The sequence below is a fragment of the Marmota marmota genome, unplaced genomic scaffold (assembly GCF_001458135.2).
Source record: "Marmota marmota marmota unplaced genomic scaffold, marMar, whole genome shotgun sequence".
Lineage (NCBI taxonomy): Eukaryota > Metazoa > Chordata > Mammalia > Rodentia > Sciuridae > Marmota > Marmota marmota.
In genome coordinates this window covers 13,686,386-13,703,229 of record NW_025999982.1, presented here as the reverse complement: position 1 = coordinate 13,703,229, position 16,844 = coordinate 13,686,386, and the positions used below count along the sequence as shown (strand labels likewise).

General features: G+C 36.2%; 1 protein-coding gene across 3 annotated transcripts in view; it reads left to right on the top strand.

Moving 5' to 3' along the window:
* The window catches only part of LOC107143971 (24-hydroxycholesterol 7-alpha-hydroxylase), a 117,022-nt gene that overhangs the window by 79,872 nt on the left and 20,306 nt on the right, over positions 1-16,844 (top strand). For 2 of the 3 annotated variants that reach the window (XM_048805421.1, XM_048805422.1), the window contains exons 8-10: positions 6,206-6,354; positions 13,018-13,113; positions 13,981-14,069. In XM_048805421.1, coding sequence (XP_048661378.1) covers positions 6,206-6,354; positions 13,018-13,113; positions 13,981-14,069 — 334 coding nt within the window. The remainder of the gene's footprint in view (positions 1-6,205; positions 6,355-13,017; positions 13,114-13,980; positions 14,070-16,844) is intronic. The other variant, XM_015487819.2, reaches the window with a different exon arrangement.

Below are 16,844 nucleotides of genomic sequence, written 5' to 3'. Positions count from 1 at the left end.
GGAGGAAGAAGAGGAGGAGGAAAAATCTCCAGCCTGTGTCTTCTTCACCATGCACACTGCAACAATTCCAATACCCTGTTATTTCTGTCTCATAACAGACATTCAGGGTTTCTACCAGGGCTTCGTGTCTTAATATATGCTGTTAGGCACTGTTTTCCTTCCTTCCCTCCTTCCCTCCCTCCCTCCCTCCCTTCCTTCCTCCCATCTTTCCTTTTCCTTGCAAGTACATTCTAAAAGAATTCTGTATCCCTTCATGCATTTAAATTGATGTCTTCTATTTGTAATCTTATTTTTAAACATTTCCTGATAAATTGTCTACATGCTTTTTGTGTATTTAAAATATTTGTATGTCAAAAGTTGCAGATTTAATCCAGTCAGTTATGAAAAATGGCTGCCTTATAACCTAATTCACAAAGCCAGTCCTTAAGTATCTAACTAATCAACCAATCCAACTCAGTTTCCTCCCACACCCCCACATTTTCTATCAGCGCATTGTAATTATACACAACAGTGACTTTCTGTAGCATATTCAGACATGCACATGACCCCTCGTCCCTTCCCGGTTCCTTTCCTCTACTAGTCCTCCTTTGGTTCATGAGATTCCCCACACCTTTCTTTTTCTTTATCCTCTATAATGAGATAACACACACGACCTTTGACTTTCTGAGTTGGTCTGACTTATTTTCAAATGGAAAATATCTTAGTTTTTTTTTAATCAATCAAACACGTTAATATGTTTTGCTGTGACACTCACTTTTGAGTTGTCATTCTAAGATAGGTGGACATCATGGAAACAGATACATGGCTTATGAGCAAAGGCTTTTGGATACATATATAGAATAAGACTGTCTGTGGACAGAATTTTTTTCCTATGCCTGTTTTACTTTGCTTTCAAGTACTTTTCCCTCAGGTGCATGGTGTTATCTAATTACCCTTTTGTCTGGTACCCAAGAGATGTTTGGACCTCAGGGAAAACAGAGCAGCTTTAGTGCAGCAGATATAAATCAGGATGGCTAAGAGGCAGGACATTCTGTTGGGAAGTGAGGAAAAGGTGACTGTATAAGGAAGTGGGAAAAAGAATTGCAACACAGTATTTTCTAAGATCTGTTTTAGAAAAAGAGCAAACCAAATGTTGAGAATCAGGAAATTGATCTTCTTAGCCTTATCTGTTCCCATGTGCCCTCTGGGTACCTGAACATAATTTGAAGACCATTATAATAGCATATCTTTTACACAAAGATTTCTCCCCTTTAGTTATGGTCTATGTTTTCCTTATAAAATAACTGTATTTTACAGGGTTATTCAGATACTATGCATTGTATACTTGACAAGCTTATGTAAATAATAGGAACAGTAAAGACAACATAGAATTTATAGTGTTTGTAAAATCTAAATGCTGAAATAAAATCTGGACTTTTTAGCATTTGGAGGTACAATGAGGAGCAAACTGATAGCTTGCTCCCTTGAGGTCCCTTTTTCTATATAAGGCCAGAAAGTAAATATTTTAGGCTTTATGTGGCCTCTTTTAAAATTTGCCACAATGATGTAAAAGCAGCTACAGATGACATAGAAACAGGTGAGAATTACTGCTTTTAGGGCCAGTTTATATGTGGCCACATGGCAAGCTCAGCCAGGGCCCCCAGAAGGTGTGTTGGCATTCCTTTTCTGATGAGGATAACACTTTTTGAGCTGCAAAAATGATATAATTGGGGCACATTTCTAAAATTCTGGCTAATTAAAATTTTAGAATTAATCATCACATTATCTAATTTTATGGTTCATAAAAAGTAAAAGTCCTTTTCATCTTGTACGTTCATGCTGATAAAAGCCTTCAGTTGGCAACATTGATACTCGGGGTTTCTGATTTAAATTGTCATTTTTATTCACTTAGTATGTTTGTCTCTATTTTCTTCAAATAGAAGAGATCATTTAAGAACTAGTGATAAGAACTCTTTTAAGTCCAGGATGTTTAAGAAATGAAATCCAGGGATATTTTCTACATCTTTTAATCTAGCACTGTGTTTCTTAATATATGATCCTGGGGACTGGGGCTGTAGCTCAGTGGTAAAGCACTTGCCTCACATATGTGAGGCACTGGGTTTGATCCTCAGCACCACATAAAAATAAATAAAGATATTGTGTGTTCATCTATAACTAAAAAAATATTTTAAAAAATATGATCCTGGGGCCTGCAGCATCAACATCACCTGAGAACTTGGAAGAATATTAAATTCTTGGGCCCCCTCAGGCCTACTGACTCTTGGGTCCTGCAATCTGTATTTCAACAACCCTTTCGCATGATGGTAATATACACTTAATGTTGGAGAACCACTGGTCCAGTATATACCAGGTTCTTACTATATTCTTTTTAAAATATCTTCGTATTGTTCCTCAGAAATATCTTTCAAATTTGACTTTTCTAAATCTCTCCCATTGCCCTACACAAACTACAAGTGAGTTTGTTTGGGTTTTGGGGTATTAAACTCAGCCATGCTCTGTCACTGAGCTACATCCTCACTCCTTTTTATTTTTTTATTTTGAGACATGATCTCACTAAGTTACCCAAGTTGGCCTACAACTTGTAATCCTTCTGCCTCCACCTCCTGAAGAGCTGGGAGTACAGATGTGCACCACCTCACCCTGCTTTTTTAAAAATTCTTATTTAGTAATACATGACAGTAGAATGTATTTTGGCAAATTATACATACATAGAGTACAACTTTTTCTATTTAGGATCCCACTCTTATGGTTGTACATGGTGCAAATTTACCCTGTCATGTATTCAAATACAAGGCTAGGAAATTATACCTGATTAATTCTGCTGTCTTTCCTCTTCCCCTCCTACTTCCTATCCTTCATTTCCTTTTATTTAATCCAATGGATTTCTATTATTCCCCTCCCCAACTTCCCTTGTTTTAGGTTAACATCCACAAAACAGAGAAAACATTCAGCCTTTGCTTTTGGGGGGTATTAGCTTATTTCACTTAGAATGATATTTTCCAGGTCATCCATATACTGGCAAATGCCATTATTTCATTCTTCTTTATGACTGAGTAATACTCCATTGCATATATATAACACATTTTCTTTATCTATTCATCTATTGAAGGGTATCTAGGTTGTTTCCATAGCTTGGCTATTATGAATTGACCTGCTATAAATACTGATGTGGCTGCATCACTGTAGTATGCTAATTTTAAGTCATTTGGGTATATAACAAGGAGTAGGATAACTGGGTCAAATGGTGGTTCCATTCTAAGTTTTCTAAGTAATCTCCATACTGCTTTCCATAGTGGTGGTAAAGATTTTCTCCCATTCTGCAGGATCTCGGTTCACATTCTTGATTTTTTTTTGCCACGAAGAAGCTTTTCAGTTTGATACCATCCCATTTATTGATTATTGATTTTACTTCTTATGCTTTAGGAATCTTATTGAAGTTGGTTCCTAAGCTAACATGTTAGAGGGCCTATTTTTTTCTTCTAGTAAGTGCAGGGTCTCTGGTCTAATGCCAAGGTCCTTGCTTCAAGTTTCTTAATTGATCCTACCACCATATTAAATATACATTCATTCATTCAATAAAAATATATGGAGTGCATAATATGTACCAGGCACTATGTCAGATACTGAGTGTAAGTCAGGGAATAGGAGAAACAAGATCCAAAACAAATGGAATCTTACCCTTTTTGGAGGAGCCCATCAAAACATAATTATCCAAATTATTTAATATATTAAAAAAAAGAGGTTTGTTTGGATTTCTCCAGGGAAATAAAGTAGGTAGAGAAGAGAGGAGAACCCAGAACTGATACCTGACAGTCCTGGGATACATTGAGAGTCTGGATAGATGAAAAGGAGCCATCTATCACAATCTCTGACTTCAGCTGCTGTGAGCATACTGGACTCAGTGGAGCACCTTGGGAAAGAGGGTAGACCCATTACAACCCCAGTGAACCAAGTGTGATGGCTTATTTGGACCTTCATCCACAGTTGATCGATCTAATTACCTTCTGCATTGGACTCTGCTCCAGACACATGAATTCTTGTTATCTGGACATGCCCTTTATCTTCAGGTAGCTGACTTTTTTTTTTTTTTTTAATTTTACTTCTAAGAAGCCTCTTCAACATCTCCTTTTCCTGTCTGGTCATTGTCACCACTGTTCGCCCACAGGCAGTAGTACACTCTAATGTGGTAGCACTTATTACAAGTTAACTCCTTTTAGTTGTTTGTCACCTGTATCAGGCTATTAAGAGTCAGTGCCCTGACATTCATCTTTATACTTAGTACTTACAAACTTGCTAGAGGTGCTCAATAAATATCTATGGAGTGAGTATCATATTTGGTTTTGTGTTACTATAACAGAATATCCAAAGCTGGGAAAATTGAAAAGAAAAGAGATTTATTTGTCTCACAATTCTGATGGCTAGAAAGTCTAAATAGCCTTGTGTGTTTAGAGAGAGTCCATGGCTATTTCACAACATGGAAGAGAATCAGAAAGGGAAACAACTATGTGCAGGAGAGGTCAAGCACTGGGGGCATCCTCACTTTTTATCAACCCCATCTTTCAATAATTAATCCAGTCATGTAAGGCAAGCATTACCCCCTTCATCAGGTGAGCACAACCTGATTACCTCCCTCTAGGTTCCACCATGTACAGGTCCCACACCTTTTTATAGGTTGCATTCAGGACCAAGCTTACAGCACAGGAACAAACCATATCCAGACCAGAGCAGAGGAATTGAAATAGTTCCTCATACATGATGTCAAAATAGTATTAGGTGTGTTCCTCCAATCTATAGATTTTTCTCCCAATAAAGGATTCAGGAAAAAAAATGTATCAGCTATGGAATAAAACCATATTAGGAAGTATGGATCCTATAGAACCATGAAATTCATACTAACAGTAACGGTAGCAGTTACAAACAATGTTTTGTATTGAGCACTTACTACATGCTAGGCACTACTCTGTGTGTGTCACTCATAAACTAATCCACCAATTACAACCTTTAAATTTCTATTTAACTCCGTTCAAAGAAAGTACTCGTCCTTTCTTCAATTTTAATTTACAGTCTTTTTGATGGTAAAGACCTTCTGATACCTAAATTTCCTGGTTTCCTGAAATGACACATACTTTGTTCTCCATTAAGTTACCAACTGTGAAATGATATTTGTTACATATGCAGAATCTCAAGTCATTTTAAGAATTGCTAAGTTCAGCTATAGACTCTCTAAATTATTTTCCTGAACTGTCCCTTAAGAAACATAGAGATAGTTCAAGAAAAGTAGAAAGCAAGTAAAGATTGTGCTACCACTCTCTTTTCATGCCATATCAAGATGGTTTTCAGTTAGTATTGTTTTTGTGGTTGCTCTTCAACAGCTATTTATGCATTAGGACACATGCATGTGCAGAGTCCAAGAGACACGGATGGAGATCCCCTACCTCACTCTCACCCGCCCTCTCCCCAAATGGCCAAGAAGTAGAAATGAAAGAGGAATGGTTCAGCTTAATTATATTGACAGTGTTGTTGACTTTTACTAAGCAAGTACTGTCCACACCAACTGAATGCTGTGTTGTCTTAAGTAATTTTCAAAAAGCAAATATTTTTCTTGAAATATCACTCTCTAGGCTGTCTAATTGGACTGAGAAGCCTGACCATACAAAGATTGACCTCTAATCCTTTTCCAGGTTCCTTCTTCTAAATATTAAAGTACACATGTACTTCAGGAAAGTCACAGCTCCCATACTGAGAGGGCACACTCACAGTTCCAGCTGAAGTCCCAGAGACCACTGTCCCTCTCTAAATGTTCTTTTTGGATCTTTTGAAATGAATGATTTAAAAAAAAATAATTGTCAGGGAAAAGACAGAAAAAGAAAGCCAGGTAGCTTTTTATGGCTTATTCGTTGTACATTTGATGCCACAATTTTATTGTTGTTATAATAGGAATTCTCAATTTGGATGCGAAAGGATGAGATGAGGGAAAACTGAACCCCTTCCTGATAAGGGCTATCTCTGTCATTTCATAATCATAAGACCGTGGGAGCCAAGGTGGATACCAACACATCCTGTCACAGAATAAGAGGCAGAAAGTAATAGCAACAGTAACACTTTACGTGCCAGAGATAGCATTTACCCTCTGTTAAGGCGCTTTACAGAAAATCACTTTCTAGTCTCTTGAGCTTATCTCTTTTTTTTTTTTTTCATTTTAAAGAAGTTCTCTTTGCAGGTAAAGACAAGATTAAAGTGACTGAGAAAGAATTGAAGAAGCTCCTTCTCATTAAATGGTGCATTTTGGAAACCATTCGGTTAAGAGCCCCTGGTATTATTACTAGAAAAGTAATGAAGCCAATTAAAATTTTGGTAAGCTTTGGGGTTTTTGTTTTAAAATGATCAACCTTCTAGGAAAAAAAAGTACCTATTTGCTTCTATATTTTATTTTTAATTGATATATTATTGATTAATTTTAACTTATTTTTAAAGGATGAATTAAATTTGAATATATATATTTGGATATATATGTGTGTGTGTATATATATATATATATATATATTTATCATATAGAACGTTTTGTAGTTTGCATACAGGTGGAATGCCTAAATCAAGCTAATTAACATATATATTGTCTCACATACTTATTATTTTTCAACATGTCTTTATTAGCAATTTTCAAGAATACAATACATTGTTATTAACTATAGTCAACATATTACACTATAGATATCTTGAACTCATTTTTACTATATAACTGAAATTTTGTATCACTTGACTAACATTACTTCAGGTCCCTCTCCGTCCCTCAGCCCCGGTAACTCTCATTCTTTCCTCTCTTCTGGTTCCAACGTCTTTAGATTCTACTTTATAAGTGTCACTGTGTGTGGTATTTGTTTGTCTGTTTCTGCGTAGATCATTTGACATAATGTCATCCAGGCTCATTTGCGTTGTTGCAAATGACAGGATTTCCTTCTTTTAAAAGGCTGAATAGTATTTCTTGGTGTGTATGTGTGAATTTTTCTTTATCTGTTTATCTGCTGATGGACACAGGTTGATTCCATATCATAATACTATAAAGAATGCTGAAGTAAACATGGGAGTGCAGATATCTCTTTAGTGTACAGATTTCATATTCTTTGAAAATATGCTAAGTACTGAGGAAGCTGGATTATATGGTAGTTTTAAGTTTTTAAGAAATCTCCATACTGTTTTCCCATTATGGCTGTACTAATTTACATTACAAACCAGCAACAGTTTGCAAGGCTTCTCTTTACTCCACATCTTCACTAACACTTATCTTTTTGATAATAGAAATTCTGACAGGTATGAAGTGTTGTTATGGCTTTGATTTGCATTTTCCTGATTATTAGTGATGTTGACTATTTTTCTGTATACCTGTTGGCCACTAGTATGACTTCTTTTGAGACATGTCAATTTATATCCTTTGACTTTTTTTAATCAGTTTTTTTCTTTTTATTGAGTGCTTAATATATTTGTGATATTAACTCTTCTCAGTATGAAGTGCAAATATTTTCTCTCATTCTATAGTATCTCTTTACTTGGTAAAGATTGTTTCCTTGGATGTGCAGAAGCTTTTCAATTTAATGTAATTTCATTTGTCAGTTTTTGCCTTTGTTGCCCATGCTTTGGGGTTCATATGCAAAAAATTATCAAGGAGATTTCCCCCTATGTTGTATTTTACTGGCTTTACAATTTTGGTCTTAAGTTCAATCCATTTTGAGTTGATTTTTGCAAATTTTGTGAGATAAGGATCTGATATGTTTCTTCTGCATACAGCACCATTTATTAAAGAGACTATCCTTTCTCCATTGTGTATTCTTGGCACCTCTATTAAAGTCAGTTGACTTTATTTTTTTTTTTAATTTTTTATTGTGGGTTGTTCAAAACATTACAAATTTCTTGACATATCATATTCCACACTTTGATTCAAGTGGGTTATGAACTCCCACCTTCACCCCATACACAGATTGCAGAATCACATCAGTTACACATCCATTGATTTACAAATTGCCATACTAGTGTCTGTTGTGCTCCGCTGCCTTTCCCATCCTCCACCCTCCCCCCTCCCCACCTCTCCCCTCCCCTCCCCTCCTCTCTCTCTACCTCCTCCACTGTATAACCCTGAGGGTCTCCTTCCATTACCATGCAATTTCCCTTCTCTCTCCCTTTCCCTCCCACCTCTCATCCCTGTTAAATGTTAATCTTCTTCTCCTGCTCTTCGTCCCTACTCTGATCTTAGTTACTCTCCTTATATCAAAGAAGACATTTGGCATTTGTTTTTTAGGGATTGGCTAGCTTCACTTAGCATAATCTGCTCTAATGCCATCCATTTCCCTGTAAATTCTATGATTTTGTCATTTTTTAATGCAGAGTAATACTCCATTGTGTATAAATGCCACATTTTTTTTATCCATTCGTCTATTGAAGGGCATCTAGGTTGGTTCCACAGTCTTGCTATTGTGAACTGTGCTGCTATGAACATCGATGTAGCAGTGTCCCTGTAGCATGCTCTTTTTAGGTCTTTAGGGAACTTTAAATTCATGTATTTATTTCTGGGCCCTGTATTCTGTTCCATTGGTCTATGTGTCTCTTCCATTAGTCTGTGTGTCTGTTCTATTGGTCTATGTGTCTGTTTTTCTGCCAGTACCATGATTTTAAAAAAATAGTTTTATTTTTAGTTGTTGATAGATCTTTATTTATTTATATGCAGTACTAAGAATCAAACCCAGTGCCTCACACATGGCAGGCAAGTGCACTACTGTTGAGCCCTAGCCCCAGCCCCAACCATGAGGTTTTGATCATGGTTGTATGGTTGTATCACTTTGTAGTATATTTTGAAGTCACATAGCACAATGCCTCCAGCTTGGTCAAGATAGATTTGGCTGTTTAGGGTCTTTTGTGATTCCATGTGAGTTTTAGGATTATTTTTTCTGTTTCTGTGGAAAATGTCATTGGAATTTTGATAGCACACATTATTATACAAGTCCTGAAATTCTAGTAAGCACTAAGTGACCCTGGGGCAGGTTACTAATATAAGTTGTAGGCACCATTTCTTTAATGTAGAATATAACCTTGTGCTCATCTTTTTGACCACGTGATCCTATGTTAGAATCAGTGTCATCCTGTTCAAATCAAGCAGGTGGATCAGATGGTCTCTTCTCTGCCAATTCAACCAATTAGTTCCCAAGCCACAATGGGTTGAGGAGTTCAGAATGTGAAAAAAATTCTTTTGGATAACTAGAAGATGATTTCAGGCCACAGATTGCAGATATGGTAAAAGATAGCAGGAAAGTCATGGATAATCTCAGTTGATACTAGGAGTCAACAGCTGAGTGAGGAAGAGAAGGGCTTTCTATGAAAAGCAGGGGAATATTCTCATGTGCACCATGAAAAGGTATGTGTACATTGGCAGACTTTCCATTACATATTTGTGAATCAATCAGGCAGAATGAATTTATTTTAGAGTGGTTTGATTTATGGCCTGCATTTTCTCTAGAGATCACATTTACTCAGTCTTTCACCCTTGTTTACTTTTGTTAATAAATAGCTTATGAGTGCTTGAATTCAAACCAAGAGAATTTTGGAGTAGAACACAAAAGAGATAAAAATTCAAATTTTATAATAGTTAATGAGTGTTTCTTCCAAAGGAGACAAAGTTTGCTTAACTGGTCTCACATAAATTATAGACTTTTGTTTTAGCAGGACAGTTCCATGTTTTTCATTAATCAAATTATTAATTGATTCAAGTTGTGACTATGCGTGAGAATATTCTTTGAGAGGAAATATTCTGCTTGGTTTTAGTTAAGTAGAGCAATATGTTAATCCCTGAATGGTACTACAACTTTATTGAACTTTTATTAAGACATATTTGTATTTTGATTAGTAAATAATTAGCAATTACAACTTAGTTATTCATCTGTCAGTAGGTATTCTTAATTGTTGCTTTAAGCAAACAGATCCTGTGGGTGTTTTTTTTAAAAAAAAAATATTTATAACTTAAACATATCATTCATTTTGGAACTTTTATTTAATGATATTTTTTAAAGTTTGGTTTTCAGTTGTATATTAATTACAGAAATTACATTTGATTTTTGTGTGTTGACATTGTATCTGCAACTTTGCTAAACATAATTTATTGACTGTTTATTGACTCTAGGAGTATTTTTATAGATTATAGGAATTTTTTAATGTGGACAATATTTTTGTTTCTTTCTCTGTTATCTGTGTGCCTTTTATTTTATTTTCTTGCTTTATTACACTGGCACTAACTTCCAGCACTATGTTGACTACTAGTGGAAACATCAGATATTACTTTGTTCCTGTGTTCCTGATCTAGAGTGAAAAGCATTTATTTACTTATTTATTTATGCTGAGGATCAAACCCAGGGCCTTGTGCATGCAAGACAAGGACTCTACCAACTGAGCTATATCCCCGGCCTGAAAATGTTTTATCTTTTACCATTAATATAAAGTTGTGCTTAAGGTTTTTTTTTTTTTAGATGCTCTTCATCAAATTGAAGAAATTTTGCTTTTCTCTACTTTACTGATAACTTTCATCATGGATTGAATTTTTTTTTTTTAAAGAGAGAGAGAGAGAATTTTTTAATATTTATTTTTTAGTTTTCAGTGGACACAACATCTTTATTTTATTCTTATGTGGTGCTGTGGATCGAACCCAGCGCCCCGCGCATGCCAGGCGAGCATGCTACCGCTTGAGCCACATCCCCAGCTCCATGGATTGAATTTTGTCCAGTACTTTTCTGCATCAATTGATTGTTGTATTTTCTTTTTATCCTATTGATATAGTGGATTAAACTTGCTGATATTTGAAAGTCAGACCAACCTTTCATACCTGGAGTAAATCTCATTTGATCATGGTATATAATTCCTTTTCTGCATTGTTGGATTTATTTTGTTAATATTTGTCTAAGGATTTCTGGTCAAATTTTGTGAGAAAGATTGATCTATAATTTGTTCTCCTCATTTTACTGGCTCATCTGTTTTCTCTCATGACAGTCTCTTTAAACATATTTTATGTTATTACTGCTCCCTTTTCATAAATTCTCAGATTCCCGTCCTTCTTTCCTTCCTTCCTTTCTTCCTTCCTCCCTCTCTCCCTTCCTCTTTCTTTCACCTTTACCTTTGAAGGACTACTCCTTTCTCTTCAGGACTCGACTTTGCTTACACCCACTTAGCTCTTGATACCCTTTCTTAAGTTACAAGAGGAAGTCTTCCCTTCTCTTCCCTCTTCAAGCAAGGACTGCCTCCAGATTAGCAGATGAAACTCATTTGGCCTCACAGCATCCAGGTGAGGTGGGCTGGCCAGGTTCAATTCTGTGAGTCTGCGCCATGCAGTTATTGCAACACAGAGTGATGTTAACTTCCCTTTACTGGGGATCTACATTCTGGTCCTGCCAATGTTCTGTCTTCCTCTCCATCTTTCTCTTCATTTGTTATGTAAACAAAGATTGAGATTCCTTAGCCTTTTCAGAGGATTTCTATGATGCAACCAGCTAACATGTTCTTTTCTGCTATTCATCATGTACTGGAAGATTCTTTCTTGTGTCTTCCCTCTTGCTAATGTTAATTTTGTTCCTGGAGGCCTGTTTGAAGTCTCCTTTACTCCCTTTACTCTGTAGCCAGATTTGTGGGTGGCAGCAGTGAGCAGTCTCCAAGTGATAATCACAACAGTGGGGACCATGGGGTGAGGTGGGGAGGGACAGAATTTTTCCTGAGCTGCCCCCAGTTCCTCCCCCACATACACATTAGGTACCTGTAGAACTGATTTAGAAGTAATTATGACCCCTCTAGCCTTAATTCCAGCAGAAATAAAATGAACATTGAGGACTGGAATCTCAGAGTTCTCCTTTTCTTTTTAAAATGGTTAGAAGACCCCCAGCTAAAGCCTTGCTGTTTCCAGTTAGGGAGCTGATTCTCCCCAGCTCTCCTCTTACTTGCCAAATCTCAACATATTCAACTCCCATAGGAGTTGACAGGGGTTCTGGCAACTCTCTGCTACAATAAAAAAGACCTATTTTAAATTGTGAGGTGTATCATTTGTATACACAAAGTATTTTTCAGATATTGTGAGAATATTTCAAAGTCATGCAGAGTTAAACAGACATGCTTAGGATGACTGAGCATTACCTCATAAAATACTTCATTACAGTAAAGTTGGTCACCTTCTAGTGATCACACAACTTGGGGATCTTGTCTTGTGGTTCCCGCAAATGGTGAGGAAAGGGAGATTCTATGAAATAGCTTTAGTTCTGGGTGTATAATCTATAGATCAGGAAAACTTATTAGCACATGAATTGGAAAGGATGACATCCACTCTTCTGCTTCAGAAAACGCTTGTTTATTCCCAGTCCCATGAGTATGGCAACCCCAAATATAAACCCCACCAAATAAATGCACAACACTTGACTTTTCCTGTGTTTTCCTAACCAGTTGTCCTTAACTTCTTCACGCCCCAATAACTGCTGTTGGATCGAAATAATAATAATAATAATAACTAAAAAATAAAATAATCCACTGACCCCTGCCCTGACACTATCTTCAGTATTCTCAGGGACAGGACACAACTACTTCTGTCCTCAGTGCTGCAGTGACCATGGTCCCTGTCTTAAGAGTTAGATTTTTTTTTTACCACAACTTAGAGATTCATTGTGGTTTCCATGAAGAACACTGGCTGCAAACCCCAACATCAAACATCAAAAGCTGCTTTGGAATGGATTAATACTCATTTCTAAAATTCTGACACTTACCTAATATTTTCCTCTATGTAATCAAATATATGTAGGTATAACTAATAATCAAAATAGAAGTCAGTCATTGCCAAGTTGTATAGTAGAAGGGAATTGTCCAGAAAAGATAGATTTTCTCACCATCAATTATGAAATGTTTGTTGTTGTTACAATATAGTTGTAGCATTATTTTTAAAGACCCAAATGCTCCTCAAAGGAAATTTTAAAAAATGATTTGGAACCGATTTTTTTTTTTTTATCATAGAATTTTACTATTCCTTCTGGTGACCTATTGATGTTGTCTCCATTTTGGCTACACAGAAACCCAAAGTATTTTCCTGAACCTGAACTGTTCAAACCTGTAAGTTCTCTTTCCATACACATTACTCTTTGATTTAAAAAAATATTTTTTGGGGGGGTAGGAGTTGGAAGTTATAAACTTAAACTATATTTTTACATAGCTATATGTCTCTAGTAACTATAAACATAAACAAAGTTGGCTTCAAAGTACAGATTATATTTGCAAAGTAGACAGTGTAGCACTTACAAATCAGATAGGAATGCTTTAGGAAGAAGCATACCATACTTTAAAATATTTTTTTTAATCTGAAAACAGGAGGCATGTTAAAGTAAATACCCCCAGTTCTAATCGAATTGTTTCATACTTTTTGGGAAATTGCTTGTGTTATTGGTTTCCAAGAAATAAACAAAATAAAAAGCAAATTAAAACAGTGATCTGCTATTTCTTATAACTAGAGAGTTACAGGGCTGAACAGAATCTTAGGAGGCCATTCAGTTCATTCTCTGCCTTTAGGTAAAACTGTCAAAACTAGCCTCCAGATGTATTCATTCTGTGTCCTCAGCTTTCTCTAATAGGCAGGGTTGTTGGTGTCTTATTACTAAATTTATTACAAAGACCAATTTTATGATGGAGCCTAAGACCTTATTATAAATACACTTCTCCTTAGGTCCATTCTGTGGTTGATTTATGTTATCATTTATATTTACCACTTAACAGAATTCTTTTTCAACCTTTTTATTTATAAGTTCCTGTTCCAAAACCACAATTGTGTCTGATATTAATAACAGGTTGGAAAAAATTACCAACAACCCTGCAACTTTATATGCAAGGATTAGCTGTACAAGGTCATTTTTAGCCTAGAGACATAAAGTTAAGCTTATTTATATAAGGCTGATTTGGAAAAAAAAAAATGTTTTCTTCCCACAGGAACGCTGGAAAAAGGCAAATTTAGAGAAGCATGCTTTCTTGGACTGCTTCATGGCATTTGGAGGCGGGAAGTTCCAGTGTCCTGGAAGGTCAGTGAAACAGCTGGGCCACATTTATCTAGAAAGTCAGCAGAAAGATGGCGGCCCACAGGGGGACGCTTTGGCTTAACCTCTCCACTACAGGGAAATCCAGGAGAGGACAGTTTGTTTGGTTGGTCAGTGGTGTTTTGAGATGTCTTTGTAGGAATGTGTTGGCTTCTGTTGGGAGGCCTCCTGAGAACACATATTTCACTTGCAGATGCCAGAGAGACCCAGGACTTCTCTGGATCAAATGCTTGGCTTTCACAGAAGGATAATAACGAAGTGGTTTGAGTGCTATGTTTTTTAAAAAACAAAACAGAGTGATATTTCTTCAACTACAATGTCATTGTGGATGTTTGCTGGGATTATTGAACATCCTTACCTGGAGCACAGCAGCAGTTAGTTGTTTTTTCTTTACAGAGTTAGTTTCCTTCTGCAAAACCTTTCCCTGGGTATCTTCCATAGTTAAATGAATCTGCTACCCAGGATTCATCTTTAGTGTGATGCCCTGTTCTAGTACAAGTATGCATCATTTACTGAAATTTATACTATTTATCCAAACAGAAAAATTTTTTAAACGTATCTCCCCTTTGCCAGACCCTCTGCTAAGTATGGGAAATAGCACAGTCCCTGACTTCATAGAATTCAATCTACACTAAATAAGTCTCATTTCTTCCTTGAGGAAGATTCCATAGGTAAACACTGATATCTCGGTGTAACAAAATCTCACTCAGTGGTTGTACAAATCTTTTAAAAAAATTTACACCTAAAAAATTATAGTTTCTTGATTTAAAAAGTCAGTCATTGTTTGAATAGTAATTCTAGTTCATAATTATTACTTATTCTATAAGCATCCATTCTATCGCTTCTTTTTATGTATTTTAGAGTGTCAAATTACTTTTAGTAATTTATATCTCTTCCAAATGGTTTAATTAGTCTTAGCCAACCTTGAAAACTCAAACCTTCATTTTAGAAATTATTCTAGAAACCTAAGCGTCAGCAAATTGATGCCTGGTGTTTTCCTGGACATAGTTATTTATCCTGGGCTAGACTAATGAACTAAACAGGCCAATAAGACTGAAAGGAGAGACTTTTCTTCTGTAATTAGAAGAGAAGCCTCCTTTGTTCTCTCCCATTAGATGTGAGTAGATTCGCTGTGTCTCCCATTGTTACTAGCAGTAAATTCAAAAGGGACAGCCTTGTGATAGGGTAGAATCTATGAATGGCAAAGCAGAAATATGGGAATATCCCGTGAGTCCACAGATAGCACTGTGTTACTTAAATCATCTGTTTTGAAGAGCTCATCTACTTCCCATGATTTTATACAATATATGTCCTTATTTGTTTAAAGCAGTTTAGTTGAGGGTTTAATTGTTTCAAATGGGAAACAAGATGACAGATCCATCAAAAAAAAACTCCACAGGTTGAATATCAGAAGTGATTGTTCACCATTTTAGGGGCAATGAAATATGTAGTGTGGACCAATAGTCAAAAATTGCCTGATGACTGTTGTTTTTAACAGGGGCTGCTGCCGTCTTCAGTGATAGCTTCTGAGGCTAAAAGACATTTGCTTGGGTTTTCATGTAATGGGTACAATAAAGGATACCATGACATTTGTAGCTCCACCAATAGCATCTTTTTTATAGAGATGCTCTGTGTTTTTGGGATGTCCTAAGCCTTTTTCTGTATGCAAGGTGCTGCAGGAACCTTGGGCATGAGTAAGACAAGTTCTCAACTCTCATGAAGTATCCACATAGTGGGGTGGAGGGGGACATAAAGTTCATAAATAACTACAGGGATTGCAGGATAAGAGATGCCCAAGTACCTCTGTGGAGACTCAAGAGAGAATGTAGATCTGGTCAGAGTGATTAGAGAAGATTTTGTGGGGAAAGTGGCTTTTGAAGGGCTACTTTTAGGTTGAGGAAACAGAATGAGCAAAGGGTCATTAAGAACAGAGGTGTGTGGCTTAAGAGTTTATGGTTTTAACTCTTATTGAAGCCAAATTATAGATAGTGGTGAGAAGGAAGACTGAAAAAGTATATTGGCTCAATTAGGAAAGCAACTTAATACTTGCTTTAGGAGTTTGTATGCAGCTCACAAGGTACTAATAAAGCATTAAATGGATTTAGGTAGAATGGATTGGTGTGGGATATAACTTCAGTTATATGGTTATGTTAATATTCCATACAAGAGATATGGAATGGTGGAATTCACCAGATTTGGAAAATGATTAGAAATCATAATCCATTGAGAGTTGGAGGTAGACTTTGGCTTTGAATCTAAATGGCTGGAAGAGATGGTGGACATAGAAAAATCAAGAATAGGAGAGAATTGGGGGCCCGATTTAAAAGTTTGCCTTTGCATACTCGAGTCACCTGATGTATGGCAAAATATTAATCATATAGCTAACATCTACAGGTTAAATGCAAGAGTTGAATATATCTGATCTTTTTTTTAAAAAACCTACCAAATCCAAATCCAGTTTTCAATTAAGTTTCTGCTTCAAAATGTTCTTAATTTTTCTGTTACCTAGTTCAAATAACCAACTCATGAAGCATTTTGTTTTAAAGAGAGATAAAATAAAAATTGTTCGGGAAAGAGAATGACTTCATTTGGACAATGTATACCCAGACTGATCTTTCCACTAGAAATTTAATTCCACAAATCCTTAGTATAAACACCAGAAAATTGCACCCATTACTAATTGTTGTACCAGGAGCCAACTTATTTTCTCATGCACCAAAAACTCAGTGAATCAGAGAGCACTGCCTGTAACGCAGCTGA